The 15591-nt window shown below is 52.7% G+C and overlaps 6 protein-coding genes across 6 annotated transcripts; 3 read left to right on the forward strand and 3 right to left on the reverse strand.

Moving 5' to 3' along the window:
- Positions 1 to 107: 107 nt before the first annotated feature.
- Positions 108 to 1470, forward strand: J4E79_006250 (uncharacterized protein; the record flags this gene model as incomplete). Its single annotated transcript, XM_049355121.1, has 2 exons — positions 108 to 1294; positions 1359 to 1470. The coding sequence occupies 2 exons, from the start codon at positions 108 to 110 to the stop codon at positions 1468 to 1470; spliced, it is 1299 nt and encodes a 432-aa protein (XP_049210517.1).
- A 3016-nt stretch (positions 1471 to 4486) lies between these two features.
- XYL1_3 (NAD(P)H-dependent D-xylose reductase (XR)) lies at positions 4487 to 5746 on the reverse strand (the record flags this gene model as incomplete). The annotated part of the gene is made up of 4 exons (XM_049355122.1): positions 4487 to 4630; positions 4699 to 5159; positions 5216 to 5372; positions 5438 to 5746. 4 exons carry the CDS (start codon positions 5744 to 5746, stop codon positions 4487 to 4489), a joined length of 1071 nt encoding a protein of 356 aa, XP_049210518.1.
- A 458-nt stretch (positions 5747 to 6204) lies between these two features.
- J4E79_006252 (uncharacterized protein) lies at positions 6205 to 7899 on the reverse strand (the record flags this gene model as incomplete). The annotated part of the gene is made up of 4 exons (XM_049355123.1): positions 6205 to 6309; positions 6360 to 6924; positions 6978 to 7611; positions 7665 to 7899. The coding sequence occupies 4 exons, from the start codon at positions 7897 to 7899 to the stop codon at positions 6205 to 6207; spliced, it is 1539 nt and encodes a 512-aa protein (XP_049210519.1).
- A 1524-nt stretch (positions 7900 to 9423) lies between these two features.
- J4E79_006253 (uncharacterized protein) lies at positions 9424 to 10114 on the forward strand (the record flags this gene model as incomplete). The annotated part of the gene is made up of 3 exons (XM_049355124.1): positions 9424 to 9608; positions 9665 to 9767; positions 9923 to 10114. 3 exons carry the CDS (start codon positions 9424 to 9426, stop codon positions 10112 to 10114), a joined length of 480 nt encoding a protein of 159 aa, XP_049210520.1.
- Positions 10115 to 11054: 940 nt separating this feature from the next.
- J4E79_006254 (uncharacterized protein) lies at positions 11055 to 13199 on the forward strand (the record flags this gene model as incomplete). Its single annotated transcript, XM_049355125.1, has 1 exon — positions 11055 to 13199. One exon carries the CDS (start codon positions 11055 to 11057, stop codon positions 13197 to 13199), a length of 2145 nt encoding a protein of 714 aa, XP_049210521.1.
- A 456-nt stretch (positions 13200 to 13655) lies between these two features.
- On the reverse strand, positions 13656 to 15281 carry J4E79_006255 (uncharacterized protein; the record flags this gene model as incomplete). The annotated part of the gene is made up of 2 exons (XM_049355126.1): positions 13656 to 14743; positions 14801 to 15281. The coding sequence occupies 2 exons, from the start codon at positions 15279 to 15281 to the stop codon at positions 13656 to 13658; spliced, it is 1569 nt and encodes a 522-aa protein (XP_049210522.1).
- Positions 15282 to 15591: the final 310 nt, after the last annotated feature.

Here is a 15591-nt window from a genome sequence, read left to right on the forward strand (position 1 = left end):
TCGACATCTCACCGTTGACGAGTACACAAGTCATTCAAAGACAGGCCTAGTGTCTATCAAGGGCTGTTACTACGACCCTGAAAAGCAATACTCGCACACATCCCACCATGGCCTCTCCAACGCCGATGGACATCATCATCTTAGGTGGTGGCATAGCTGGCCTAACAACTGCCCTCTCCCTCACAAAGTTCGCGCCTGTTTCATCACCACCAAACATCACCATATTCGAGATTCGACCTGAGCCCGCGACAATCGGCGGTGCCGTAAACCTCACACCCAACGCTCTGCGTCTCCTATCACATCTAGGAGCTCTCGATGAGATCCGCGCCAAAGGATATGGCGCCGAGTGTCTCGCAGTCGAAGTCTTCGACCTCTACACCAACGTCAAGATAGCAGAGAGCTCATTCAAAGGACCAGACGGAAAGGGATTGGGCGACCCTCCATTTACTGCTTTGCGAATCACAAGAGGAGAAGCACTCAAGGGAGTGCTCGCCGCCATCGAGAAGCAGCCCAACATCAAGCTCATCTGTGGCAAGAAAACGACCAAGATCAGCGAAAGCGACACCAGCGTCACCATCGACTTTGAAGACGGCGGAAGCGCAACCGCAGACATACTAATCGGATGCGACGGCATCCACAGCGTCACCCGCCTCAAGCACGTCGAGCCCGAGCGCAAAGCAATGTACAGCGGAATTTGCAACGCCTTTGGCTTTGCCCCACGACGAAAGATGTCCGAAGACAGCAAAGACTACGAGCCCACGCACTTTGACGTCAGCGGCATGAACTTTGGCCGTCGCGGCATGATGTTGACGTCTTTCCACGACCAAGCCCGCGAAAGCATCTACGTAGGCGCACTGATGCAAGTCCCCGAGATCGCCGACCGAAACGGCTGGAAGGCAGCAGGCACCGATGCGCAGAAGACGCGGGACGAAATGCTGGAGCGGTATTCTGGTGCTGCGAACCCGCAAATTGCGCATTGGATTGAAGACGCAGAGGGTCTGTATCTCTGGCCTGTGTTTACGCTCTCCAAGGGAGGTAGATGGGCTACCGACCGCGTTATGCTGATTGGAGACTCTGCTCATGCTATGCCTCCGCAAGGCGAGTCGACGGGTATTGTCTTTGAAGATGGTGTCTTGTTCTCGCGCTGCTTGGCCAAGTGGATGGAGAGTAAACGCGATGAGGGTGTACCGGTCAAAGAAGCGTTTGATGCGTACGAGACTCTGAGACGTGCTCGTATCGACACTGCGTTCGATGAGAGTCAGAGTGTGGTCAAGACGGTGCAGGATACGCCTTGGTAAGATCTCCCATGTACGGACTGCGTGTGAGACACACACTGACTTCGTACATCGTCATTTTAGGTTGGGTCACAAGATTAAGATGAATGTTGTACCGTGGTATCTTTGGTGGACGAGGAGCTATCGCGAGAAGCATTTTGTCGAGGATGTTACGACGTGTGATATTGGGTACTGATAGGCTGATGCCCTGCTTACACGAAGTGGCACAGTGCTCCACTTCAGGAATCCGGGTCCAAGTTTTTTACTCAAATCTCACATGGCCCGCTCATCTTCTTTACCTTGTCTGCTTTTCGATATCTGATCTTGCATCTTCATATCGGCCGACTCTACTTTCATCGCTCCCAATGTCGCTTACAACGCTCATCCCTTCCTCAAACGCCACCAAAATGTCTTAGTATTGTTCTTCAAGCGCGCTCGTCCGTTCATTTAAAGTCCATTCGATCGAGACTGCGCCATCTCCGAGGGGCCAGACGAGAAATGCAAACTATATAGAGAGCTCTATAGGCTTCTAGTGATGCTCCAGTACAACATTCCACAGCCCTTCAAACTCCGTCTCTTGAAACAAATCTCCAAAGCCGTTCTTTGCAAAATGCGACCCTTCTTCGACGCTACAGAGTTTCCCTCTTTCCGCTTCTCAAACGAATCAAGTTCGTACCGGGTGTTACGTCTGAACTGCACGCTCAGCAACCTCAGTCCTGTTGCGAGTCCCGTTTCAACAACAACCCCGACCATCGGTTCTATACCCCACATCCAGCGAAACGATTCAGCGGTCACTACACCAGTTCTGGAAACTACAAAACCGATTGACGACAAGGTCATGAAGGCCGAAGTGAGCGCTGTCTAGTCAGAGACTGCGTGAGATAGACAAGACGTGATGGCTTGATGTTGAAAAAGGAAAACGAGGTTGCGGCGATACTTTCGACGAAGGAAGGTAGACAGATGTAATATTAGGAAAAGCCACCTGTCCAACATTCGCACAATTATGCCCTGCTGCCACTATAATGTCAATAAACAGGTCAAAGCACGAATGAGAGAGAATCATCCCTCTCTTCGCAGCCCACTACAACCCACCTCACCACCCCATCCCACACCCAAGACAACAACACCCACCACAACCCACCCGCCATTTCCCCATGCAGCAACTTCCCCAACTCTCATCGATCACTGCAACACAACCACCTTGATCCATGCTCACACTGCACCACGCAAAAAGGCGAGAAAAAGCGAAAAGCGCGACACTCGCTCTACTGCACGGGATGCGCACGCGCAGCGCACGGTCATTGGCTGCGAACTGGGTTCCTTGTGTGGAAAGAGTGGATTGTCACACCGGTATACTTACCTCCCGTTGTTTGGCGAGTCGTGTGGTGAATGGGTTGGCGGGTTGTTCCCTGTAGGGTGCTGTATTGAAGGAGTGGAAATGGGTTAATTAGGGGGATGTAGTGTGGTGTGTGTGGGTTGGGTTGGTGGAATGCGGATGACGGGTGAGATCTTGTGAGGGAAGCGGCACGGGATCAAGCCCGAGGGGTAGGGGTGCGTGGGTCGGTAGGAAGAGGGTTGTGCATTGCCGTGTCTGCTGCGATGGAGCGAGTTTGGGAAGGTTTAGTGGAAGTTGGGAAGGATAGGAAGGTTTCCTAGCAGCTTTCTTAAGTAGAAGTATTTGGTGGTTGTGTTGTGGAAAGGCGTTCTGCGGCTCCGCATCAAGCGTTGGTGCATAGTTGTACCAAACTCTCAACAAACCCGGTGCTTCTCTCCACATCTCTCTGAACACTTGCACTCAAGCCAGCACCATTAATCAACATACACAACCGACTCCCTCAAACCCAACGCCTAGCCTAACAAGTCGTATTCCTCACATCGCAGTCTACGATAATCTCCCCCTTCCTGCTTCCAAAGTTCCCCCTCAACACCCGCCCGTGCCACACGGCTGCATGAACGGCCCCCGATTCCTAGCAACAACCCACTACTTTACCAACGCCGCGCCGTCGCCCCCTCCCCCCAAAAAAGGGTCCTTAGCGCTTCATGTGATCACATTTTGCTGCATAATCGCAAGGCTAAGTATACGTTTGCAGCCGTTCCAGTAATCCACGGTTTGCAATGTCAGACTGCCGTATGCGGTAAATGGCCCCACTTTGAGCGGGTGGGTTGGTTGGAGTCGGGAGGAGACGCGTGAGTTTGGTGTTTTGTGCTTATAGATGCTGTAAGGGTTATGCAGGTGGTAGGTCTGCGGCTTCGATGTTGTCCGCGACGGCGCTGACTCGTTGGGTGCGACTGTCGTTGTCAATCGAGGATGCAAATGGGGAGGCTTGGCGGTTAAAAGTACCTCGGCAGCAGGTGGAAACCGTGTAGCAACGCGTCACATTTCGACGGACGAACGAAGAACAACTTATTTGTCTGTTTTCGAGTGTTTCGTTCACGTCTCCGAAGTTGAGAAATAACGGTACGCAGGCCTGTGCAGGATACTAAACACAATCCCCCGTCATTCGTGGTTTCCTCGCTGGTATGCTTCTCCCTCGAAAAGCTTCATCACTAAGTACCTACAATCTGTGGTGGATGCTCACACAGTTCAGTAGCATCCAGAGAAACGACCCAGCAGAATTTCAGCCACCAAACGCCAGAAGCAACATCGCCAAACATGGCGCCAAAAAATCTTCGCAACACATACACGCCGCCTTCGAGCCCACACCTTAAGCCCATCATCATCTGTGGCATCGTAATGGCCCTTGCCGCTGCTCCTACCCCCGCCATACTTCATCCTGGTAACCTTAACTCACCGCTTCCGGAAAACGTTGCTACAGCTGGACGATGGATTCAGACTGGGTTGTTCTACTTCCTCTACGGCGCTCACGCAGTTGAGACACTCATGTTCATGAAGAGATTGAAAGAGCATGGTGTTGGTTTCTTAAGCGCAGCGTGGTTGAAGTGGGTAGCGACGTGTTTTGTCGGAGGAAAATTCTGCTTCGAGCACTTTGATGGTTTGGTAGGAAAGAAGGCGTAGACGGAGGTGGAGAGCAGATACCAGACAGTAAGAGAAGACAGAGATGAGGATGGAGAAGGCACGTTGAAGTCGAACGGAATCGTATTCAGTAGAAGAGGATCTGGAAACTGAAAGTATACAGGCGTGCAACCCACTCCTTCTCTTTGACAGGTAAACCCTCAATACCTTTTCGCTCAATTTCAGCAACAAAGGACGCTTACGTCTGCGTTGTGTTCTTTCCGTTCAACACATCCAAGAAAGCTGTGTAAGCAGGCTTCTTCTGGAAGTTGTCCGTCCAGAGCAATGCAGATCCCTCACCGTTGAAGGTGCCAGGAACCCAGGAATACTTGTCCGCAACACCCTGATCACGACAAGTCAGCACACATACTCAAGCCATGGTAGATGAAGGGTGAAACAGCTGAAACTTACCCAGATAGTCATGCCGACACAGCGTTGCACGTTAATACAACTCTGAGCAATCCTCGCCCAAGCCGCCGCCGCATCCGTCAACTTCTGCGAGTTACTCGGTGTGCGAGATCGTACGTCCAACTCGGTGTACGCAACATCGACACCAAGATCAGCGTAATCCTGAAGTACCTTGGTCAACACCGCTGTGCTGGGCGTGATGTCGCTCTGGGTGCCTGTAGGCTCAGAGACCACATGGCCCTGCAGACCCACGCCGTCGATCTTGACGCCCCAGGATTGCACGAGCTTGACGATGCGGAGAGCGCCTTGGTGCTTGGCCGAGCCGTATTCGAGATTGTAGTCGTTGTAGTAGAGTTTGGTGGTTGGGTCGGCGGCAGCGGCCATGCGGAAGGCGATGGGGAGGTATTGTTCGCCGATTACGCGGAGGAAGACGTTGTCTCTGTTTGTGCCGTCTTCGTTGAGTGCTATTGGTAGTACGTCAGCTGGGTTCATGTCTCTTGCTCTCACATAGTGTTTGTACCTTCGTTGACGACGTCCCAGTGGGTACATTTCCCCTTGTATCTTCCCATGACTTGCTTGATGTGGTTCTCCATTACGCCCATCAAGGTGGCGTTGTTGTTGATTTGGTTCACCCAGCCTGGCAACTGACTGTACCAGACTAATGTATGGCAGCGCATCTATTGTACCCGTCAGCTCTAATTACTGCCAGAGTTGACCTGCAGTGCTATGATGGATATCTTACCTGCTTATTGTTCTGGGTCGCAAAGTTCGCAACAGCATCTGCCTGTCCCCAGTTGAACTGGCCCCGATTGGGCTCTGTGGCGTCCCACTTCATAGCATTCTCCGGCGTAATGGAACCGAATTCCGCACTGCGGATGATGTTCTGCTCGGTGTTGTCATTGCGGATGGTTAAAGAAGTGCCGATGTAGGAACGGCCTCGCGCTTTCATGGCCGCATCAAGCGCTGTAGCTGTCTGCTGGCGAGGGTCGAGAGGCGTGCATGTGGCGATGCTGGCCAAAGCCAGAACGGTGCTGAGGGTAGAGAAATGCATCTTGGGTATTGGCCGTGACTTTCATGGTGAAGACTTGGGTGGCTCTATATATCTCATCTGTGACCCGGATGTTATTCGATGCCAACCGGGTTTTCTATCTGATGATCTCAAAGTACGATGCAAATACCCGTCTTGACATGTGTCTCTTAGAGTACTACACCCGTACAGCTAGCTTCCATAGTGTCGGTCATACTGGGCAGATCTGGCTCAAGAATGTACCCGGTGTAGAGCGCATGTGCACCATGTAAGACATATCGGAGAAATTAAAGATCGTTTATGTCAAGCAGGGTCGATGGGCTTGGTATCTGCTAAGTGTGCGGGGGAAGGGATTCTTCGAGCATGGCCCTTTAGCCTCTTTACCCGCCCGGCACATGTTCGGTACTCCTCACGGTAGAGTCGTGGACATGCGAGATGTACCTGAACATCATCGTGAATATACCCGGGGTTTACTATACTTATTACCTAACTGCCAATTCAACCAGAAAGTCGACGTTGTACGCCACACCGCCGTCGACGACATATCTGCCGGATTTGTTGATCTGGATGTCGAACCGACGAATAATCTTTCAAGTTAGCAAGAAACATCGCGAGATCTATTTCAGGAAAAACTTACCTCCGGCAACAGCTTGTACATCTCCAACTTTGCGACATCTTTGCCCAGACACATCCTCGGTCCAATCCCGAACGTGAACTGAGCTGCTTCCAGCTCGAAGTTTCTCTTCTCACCTTGCATCCATCTCTCAGGCTTGAAATCTTCAGCATTCTTCCCGTAGAAGCCTTTGTCTCGCTGCACGACGTACGCCTGGCTAGTGACATCCATTCCGCCAGGCACATAGTGTTCATCAACGACTTTGCCACCCTTTGGTGTCACCCTAGGGAACAGATTGGGGGCCGGTGGGAAAAGGCGGAGCCCCTCCTTGATGCATGCAATGAAGAACGGCAGATGCTGGAGGGTTTCATCATAACGGATTGGAGTTGATAGAAGGCCTGCTGAATCTGCTGCATCGAGCTCTGCGCGAACACGTGCGAGAGTAGATGGGTCTGACAATATGAGTCGGAGAATGCAACCCATTGCTGTGCCAGTTGTGTCTGCTCCAGCTTGGTAAAGAAGCGTGACATGGGCACGCTTTTGCGTCGGGGTCAGTGGTGAGCCATCTGAAAAACGGGCGTCGAGACAGCTGGATGCAATAAGTACGAATACAATGCCTAAAGGAACATTGAATATGCTTACTGCTGTAGGAAGTCTGGCCTTCCATCGTATGGCTTCTCTTTGTTTTGCTGCTCTCGCACGGTGACCTGGCGGTCTGCCTCGCCCATCAACCAGCCCATCCCGTAGTCATTAGAGGTAGTCGGTAACAGCCAGACCCCTAGAACAGGCAGTCGCAGAATTCTCTCCCGCAAGAATCGAAATCTTCCCGAGAAGCCGAAGAATGTCAAACCTTTGCGCCAATTGGTCAATAAGTATTTTTCATCGCGCTGGTTCTCAACACTGCCGAAGGGCTGCGTGAACGAGATTATGCTGAGGATATCGGCTGCAAACTCGGCAACCTTATCAGAGAGACAGATGGTGCGCTTGGCCTCAGCATGTTCCCTCAGCTTCTCAACGAGCAGGGAAACGTGGCTATCGAAGCGAGGCTCCCATGCGTTCTTCAGTGGACCGATGGACCATGGTGCGTTCGATAAAGCCTTGCGCAAGACACGGTGCTTCTCACCGTCTATCGTAGAAACCAGATGCGGAGGTCCCAAAGCTCCACTGTCGTACATGCCAGCCCTAGTGTTGCACTGTGGGTCCCGATAGATGTCTTTGAGGGCGGACGGCTTGGGAAAGAGCAACATCGTAGGGGATATGCGTATTGGGCGGTCCGCTGTGTTAATGTTAGAAGCTGCAGTTGGGCAGGAACATGAAAGGGTCGCCTACTTCCGTACTTCTCTACCAAGTACATGAAGAACTGAGGCTCTCTGTGCAACACAGAGATTATAGCACCCACGACGGAGAACGAAGTTGCATACCACGGTCCCGGGAACTTTGAAAGAGGATGCAGCTTCTGCATGTATAATGTGCGACCCAATATTGCTGTAAAGAGAATCACAAACGTAGCAAGACCGGCGTTCAAAGCCTTTGCGGCGAGGTCTGCTGTATCAAAGATCGCCATCGTGCGCACGGCTTGCCAGTAGACCTCGTAGTGAATAGAACGTAAGTGTTAAGATTGAGAGATGGAGATAAAACAAGGCGTCAACAGTATTTATGTTGCTTAACAAAGCGCTCTCTCGCCCAGCGTGGATTGGCTCCATATCGGCTGCCTTTCGTGAGGGGCCCAGCGGAGCTCACGCCATGCTCGCATGCGATACACAAGCGCATGGGATGCATGTGTCTGGTATGTGTTCATGGCTGCAGTTGCGATGGTGGGGAAGCCTGTCGTGCTGGCGCCGTGGTGGATGCCTACGCTCGGCGCGTGTGAACGTATACAGCGCATTCGCCGAACGAGGCCAAACACCCATATGGATAGCTGCGAAGTAATCAAAAAGCTGCTTACGGAACACGCTTATTTGCTTAGCTACCAGCATTACAGGAGTGTGAATGAAAGTCGAGGCGAATGCGCGTTGATCTCCAGGGCTATGTGGAGGGGGTGGCCGTGGCAATATGCAAGCGGCATGCGAGAATCCTAACGGGAGGAATCACGCGTCTGGGAGGACCAGGGCGAGCCTCAGTAATCATCGGATCTGGCATGTCTCGTACGCACTTTGCATGAGATATTGATAGGCGTACATGCATGATGCAGCGAGAAGGATAGAGTTGTAGAATCCAGAAAGTTGCCGAGCACGATGGGAAGTCCCTCAACACACAGTCCGTCGAGGCACCATTACGTCATTCAACCTTCCCAACCAGGTAGGTCTTACCAGCGCCGTCGAATCCTGCAATCTTGAGGGAACAGGATCGGGCCCGGGGAGGAATCAAGAGACTGAGTGCTGGCCAGCCACTTCCTGCAGGACCTTCTCGCTACAGGGAACGCTCGCGATACAAAATTCCTTATCGCCCAAAATCAGTTGGGAGATCATCACAGATTTGGTTGGATGTCGGGGTGAGATCGATGTCGAGCGCATGTTGGAGGGGAAATCATGTTGGGTGGAAATCAATGTTCACTCAATTTCTGGCGCCACAATCCACAGTCTCTCTGAACCTGCCGTATGGGGTAAGTGGGCTGTCTCAGCCAATCAAAGCCGATCACATGCCCTCCGTCCTTCTTGTTCGCACCCCGCCCCCTGCTTCGCTGCCGACATGTGCTGACCGACGGCAACCCTGTGCCTGAACGGCAGATATGCGCAATCTTCCAAAAGGTTCCTACCCGTCGTAATCTTGTGTTGAATACACGCAACGACATGACGATCCGCCCTGCGAGCTACCTAGGTACACGAGCTTCAAGGTATCGTGTGAATATCGCCCGTCATGTTTCCATGGTAGAGTGATGTGACGATGTGACGACACGCAGGGACAGGACGTCTGGGCCGCGATTGCATCGACTATCCTGTAATGATGCTTGGTACTGAACCGGAAGGAGAACCTCACTCTACCGCCCTCCATCAGGGTCCGGCTCTCTGGGGCGGGGTTCCGAGAGAAGCAGGTTATAACCTTAGAACACTTCCTCATCCATGGATTGAGAATTGAAGCGCCGTCCGTCATGTCTGACGTTAACCCACTCGATGTTTTGGCCATCAAGAATGTCGTATCGCGATATTGCCAGGCGTTGGATTTGAAGGACTTTGATCTGCTGGGGAAGGTTTTCATATCCGATGTCGAAGCCAGCTACCCTTTCAATGAAGCTATGAAGAGCCTTGATGAGGTGAAGGATGCGATCAAGAACCGGTAGGGTCATCACTTGCATGTTGACAAGCAAGAATACAAAGTCTGACAGTACACAGCCTTGGACCAGTCCGCACACATCACAACCTCACGACGCAAACCATCACATTCAGATCCGATGCGCAGACGGCACGAGCTGTAACGTACTTCCAGGGTGTACACGTAAGTCGTTGGAACTCAGTCCTTACTCTCACTTTCTAGAAGCAACCAATGTGCCTTGAAAGCCCGTCAAAGCGTTCGAGTCGCGCCATGACTTAGCTTGCCATACATGGACATTTCGTACCCAGATTATCAGGAATAGATGCTGAGTCTTGCAGTTCGGTCAAGGCCCTCACGAGGGCAAGATGCTATGCGCGTATGGCAAGTACGTGGACGACATGGTAATGCTGGAGGCGAAGAACGGCGACTGTGATGGTGTGCGCGGTGCGAGCGGGGTCTGGAGGATCAAGGACAGAACAGTCACCTTCACCCAGCGGATCGGAGATGAAAAGATCATGGAGGAGCATTGAGGTTTGCGATGTGGGGTGGAAGTCGGTCGCTGCCGCCATTATCTAGCGCACGAATGCTGTTTATACCTTCCCCACCACTTGCAGTACAGCCAAGAGTTTTGACCACGTGTATGCGGCTGCCAATTACGAGGCCCTTGCTTCCACGGTCGACTTCCTCTCGCGTCAACACTGTCGTCTGAGGGTTCACCTCGCCACTGCTGTCCTGCATAGTTATCTCATCACAATCATCGCAGTGTTACTATCGCTCACGCTCACCAAGATATTCTTACAATAACAACGACACCGCCAAACACGATGACACCAATGTTTAGCAACAACCTTCCTACCCCGCTAACAAAAGCACGGGAGACTGATGAAGCATTCCTCTAGACGAGGTGCAAGATATACATACAGGCGTAATACTGCTGCTACAGTCATCAGCACATAACTGACGTGCATAGGACACTAAGATGCGAATCGAACAGCTTCAAGAGACTACGTACAGAGTGGTTTTACTCACCCTACCGTAGCGACGAGATCGAGGCATACGATTTATCCTTGGAGAAGAAAGTCAATGAGAGAGACACATGCTGCATCGTTTACATCCGGCACTTTTTTGTTACCGGCTTAGACTTTGCGTACTGCGTACATGGAAGCGCAAACCTCGCGAAGTTCCATTCCGATGTGCATGGGGCGGCAGCGGTATGTTGGACCAGCTAGTACTTTACGACCAAGACCTAGCTGAACGTATGGCTTATAGTACAACGGCCCCATTCTTGCTTCGGTAATATCGCTCCTCGGGCAAGAGCTCACTGTAGAAGACGAAGAATCCCGACGAATATGCTGGCCCACTTTCAAGAAGGTACCGAAGCAATCCGGGAAGTTTGAAGACACTCCCACAAGGGCTGAGAAGATTCGCTGGCGCTACATGTTTGAAACAGCGCGATTGGCGTTCAGCAAGATGCGGTTCGATAACGAAGACTTCCAAAAGCTCGAGAAGCTGGTGGGGGATGCTAGCAGGCTAAGGGACGACACGCCTGAGGAAATCTTGGGCGTAAATGCCATCAGCGCGGGTCGGCACCACCAAGTACAAAGAGCCGCTATTGAGCAAACCGTCAAATTGCTCCAGAAAAAGTACACCGACGATGAGGTTTACGACTTTCTGAAGAACGAACTGTATGGCCGGCGCCGGCGACAAGGACACAACTCACTCACTGGTAAGCAGCGAGACCTTGTGGGCCGATTTTATAAAGTTCTCGAGGATATTGCGACTTTGAACGAAAGTGATGATAGCGATGACACAGCCGAAGACAAAGAGAGTTTCGCAAAAGCATTAGTCCAAGCGACTGCAGAGAGGGGCAATCTGGTCAGGAAGATAAAAGACGAACTTGCGCAGCCTATCGATGAATCTGACACGGTTGCATCCCCCAACTCGTCGCGAAGGCTTGTTCAGAGTACGCCTTCAAGCGACGAGAAGCTGCCAACACAAGACACGCCTGCAGCTCCGCCTACGACCGGCGAAGGAACAACAAGAAGTCAGGTTAGTTTTAAGGCGATACAAGAATTTCGCGAGCTCGTGGACATCGACTTTGAAGATGCCCAGAATTGGCTGGAACAGTTCAATTACAACGTGATCGACGCCGTGAACATGTACTACGAAGAAGATGATGACGCAAATCGACCCGCGTCGCCCGATCCACAGCTGGAGGCTGGCTCGAAGATGAGTCTTGAGTCTGGCATTCCTCCTCCCGGTGAAGCTACGATGAGTCCTACCCCGACTGGTGTCTCGACGAGCAATAAAAGGCGAACTTTCAAGCCTATCAATGATCCTGTCTTTACGCCCATGGGAATCTTGGAGCGACAGAAAGACAAGCGTGCGAATCACAAAACGCTGCAGAGCATGATGCAAGCAGATAAAAGCCGGGACAAGCAAAGGGGGACGGGAGAGGACAGCAGCAGTCTGAAGACCACGCCAACACTTCCGGAAGTAACCACATCGAAGACGCGCTTAGGTCGCTCCCACGCTGGTCGAGTCGTCCACTTAGACCCCCATGGCAATGTTCTTGCTCCAGTAGCAGAAGAACAGCCAGTACCCGAGAGTCAATGGCAAGCGTACCGAGCTATGAGAAGCAGACTACAAGTACAGTACTACGGTACCGAACACTGGTTCAACAACCCCGACCCCATTCGCGGCGTTCCTGAAAGAGAGAGACCTGACTACGTACGACCAGGCGATCTAGAATGCCACGATGCCACGACCTCGACTGAAGCGGCCGATGATGCTCAGAAGGCGTTCGCATCGATCCAGGCTGCAAATGCCGATTTAGTCGCCAAAGTGACCGAAGAAGAGCGCGAAGCCCAGCAAGAGAGGGACCTAGCTTACGCACTATCACTGAATGCTCAACTCAATGGCGAAGTAGGAGGAACAGTTGCCGATGCAGCAGACGCGGGGTATGCGGAAGGAGAGTGGGACGGTATCAAAGCTGCGATTGAACTCTCCACGCAGACAGCAAAACCTCCTGTACCGGAGTCAATTGACAACTACCCACCCACCCTCGGCAATGATAGTCCAACAAACAGTAACCACGACTCTGCTTTCGGCGATGGTGAACACGACCCCCCACCACCCAGGCCGCAGAAGAAGCGAAAATCTATGGAATTGGATCAAGAAGGGAACAAGAAGGGGAAGATGAACCCACCATCGTTTGTCAGCATGCGAGATGTCGAGAAAGGAGGAAGTGACGTCGACGAGGCTACTCAAGGAACGAAGCATGATCTCTTCATCTCGAAAGAAGAAGATGCCTGGGATGGAAACGATAGCGATGCAGAGCTCGAAGACGTCGACTTCGACTGTGGCGACGACGAGGATGTGGGTACAGATGCTGATGCAGAGGGCGATACAGATCATGAAACTTCATCAGCGGAGACCATGAAGGTTGATGAGGAAGAGGGCGATACAAATCACGAATACCCTTGGGACGAGACCATGAAGGTTGATGAGAAAGATGATGAAGAGAGCGATACAGATTACGAATACTCTTCGGACGAGACCATGAAGGTTGGTGACGAAGATGGTGATATAAGTGGGGGTTTGTATCGATGGTGAGTTGACATTTCATCGCCTGATGGCGTAGGCGCGGATGATGCGCACTGGAATCCATAGCAACATCGGCGAAGATGTGCATTCTGCGATGGATAGCTAGACATGTCTCATGTCGGAAGCGTGTGACAATTCAACGTATTCTCACCTTCACACATACTTTCTGAGATACCATGCCACGCACGTATAGCTGTAGTCAGAGAAACTTTTCATAAAGTACTGATGGAATTCAATACTGGGACTAACACGACCACCCATTAAGTGCCCAAAGAATGCAAGGGTATTTGGCCGCACACGGGTCCGTGGCGGCAATGTAAGAAGATCTAAAGACCCCAGGTATGTCGTCCAAGCGGTGATGCGTGGAAACATCTAACTACGTATTCGTTACTCATGTCTCTTGTACGCCTATACGTTGTAAGTAGCACCTTCGTACGGTGCAGCGCAGCCGTTGGGCTGTCTGGACTACTCATTGTCCAAGAACTCTACCATCACGCTTGCACCCTTGAGTCCAGCGACTTCAATTGTGTCGTCGACGTGGTCGAGGAGGTTCTTGCCCATGAACGCCAGATCGAACTCAGCTCCTTGTTTGCCTTCCCAGGGTACGTCGGACTTGATCCACTCGTAGACGCGGCGAACAGGATCTGAGAGGTTGAAGCGGCGCACGATTGGGCGTCCTGACGGCCCACGGAATTGGATGCGGGTCGTGACTTTGGGGTCGGTAACGGTCGGCTCGGTATGGGGAGCATGTGCAGAGATAGCGGCGAAGACGGGATTTGAAGGAGCTGCCTCGGGCTCGGCTTCGGGTTCCGGTGCGGCTTCTTCGGCCTTGCCCTTGCCCTTGATGTTGTCCGTAGATTTGGTGAGAGCATCTGGGTCATCATCCTTTGGTCCCTTGCCGTTGTCCATGCTGTTTTGTAGTGCCATCTCTAGCATCTCCTCCTCAGTCATGCGGCCTACGTCCTTTTTCTTAGACTCAGACTTCCGCTTGGCTACGGGGTTCTTCGCGTTGACGTTGAGGCTGTAGCGATCAAGGAACTCGTGGAGCTGAGCATGGAACTCGACTGGCTCGGGTATCGGTGGGCCGGACCAGACCTTGACTTGCTCACCCGTTCGGGGATCGACGATGGCGATGTGAGGGTAGGCGTCGGAGCTGTCGCGGGCGTGGAAGTAGTAGTTCATGTACTGCTGTCCACGCTGGTCGTCTTTTGCGTATTGCATAAAGATGAAGTTCTCTCGTACCGTTGCTTTGATGTCTTCGTTCTTCCAGATGTCCCTGTTAAGGCGCTGGCAATCAAAGATTGCAGGATCTTGGATGTTGACGAGTAGCCACTTCTCCTCATCCTTGCCCATGTCTCGCGCCTTTTCCCAGGATCCCTGGTACATAATCTCGAATGGTGGGCGGAATAGCTCTGCGAGCATGTTCATCTTGGAGGACTGCTCGGAAGCACCGCCCGTCGCGGTCGCAAGCTCGCGTCGCCGAGTGCTCGAATCGGTCGCGTTGTCCCAGACATTGGTGTGGGTGGTGTGCTGGTTGAAGATACCTGCGCGGCCTTGATCCGATGGGTCAGCAAAGTCCGGGAATTGTATATATGAGGTGTGCGGCATACCTGTCCGCCGACGAGCCAGCTGCTCCTGGACCATGGCATCGAGATCCTCCTCGTCCTCAGCAGGCCCCCAGTTGGAGCCTGGCCCAACGAGTGTTTCCATCCTCCGCTCTATGGGCGCGCGGACCTCATCAGAGCCAGCTCCTCCAGGCGCGCCACCGCCGTACATCTCCTCTTGTAACCTCCGTGCCATGGCTTCGTCATCCTCCACGCCTGGCTGTGCTCGTGCGGGTGGCGTCGTGCCTTGCGGCGCAGGGTCGAAGTCCATGTCATCGTCTGAGTCGACATTGATGGGGTTCTGTGCGGAGGAAGCGGCGGCCGAGGGCTGCGAGGGAGCAGAAGGGGCATCGGCGAGCCCGGGGGAGTCGAAGAAGAGCTGGATGGCCTGCTCCAAGTTGCCATCGGTGAGACGCAGGTACTGGGCGGCCTTGTCTGGGTCGCACGAAGTGATGCCGCAGAAGTTGAGGACGTTCTCGTCGTCCATCTTGGGCGGCTGTGTGGGGTCCGACTTTGGGTGCTTGAGCGTGGTCCTGAGCTGGGGCAGGGAAAGACGACTCTTTAACCTATGGGGCAGGTTGCAGAAGCCTTTGTGAGGGCGGCGTGCTATTCCGAAGGCGCTGTTTGGCTCGCGTAGCAAGTTTGCGTGGTCGGGCGTGTGTCGAGAATTGTGTGTGGCGGTCGCGACTGCAGTCGAGAGAGAACCGTGGTGGGGCAGTTAAGTACCCATCAACGTCCGACAAGGGCTATCGAGGTGCGTGCACAGGGTGCGGCGATGCTTTGTGAGGCGGTGAGGG

This window comes from Alternaria viburni, assembly GCF_023758015.1.
Source record: "Alternaria viburni strain BMP 2772 chromosome Unknown scaffold_12, whole genome shotgun sequence".
NCBI lineage: Eukaryota > Fungi > Ascomycota > Dothideomycetes > Pleosporales > Pleosporaceae > Alternaria > Alternaria viburni.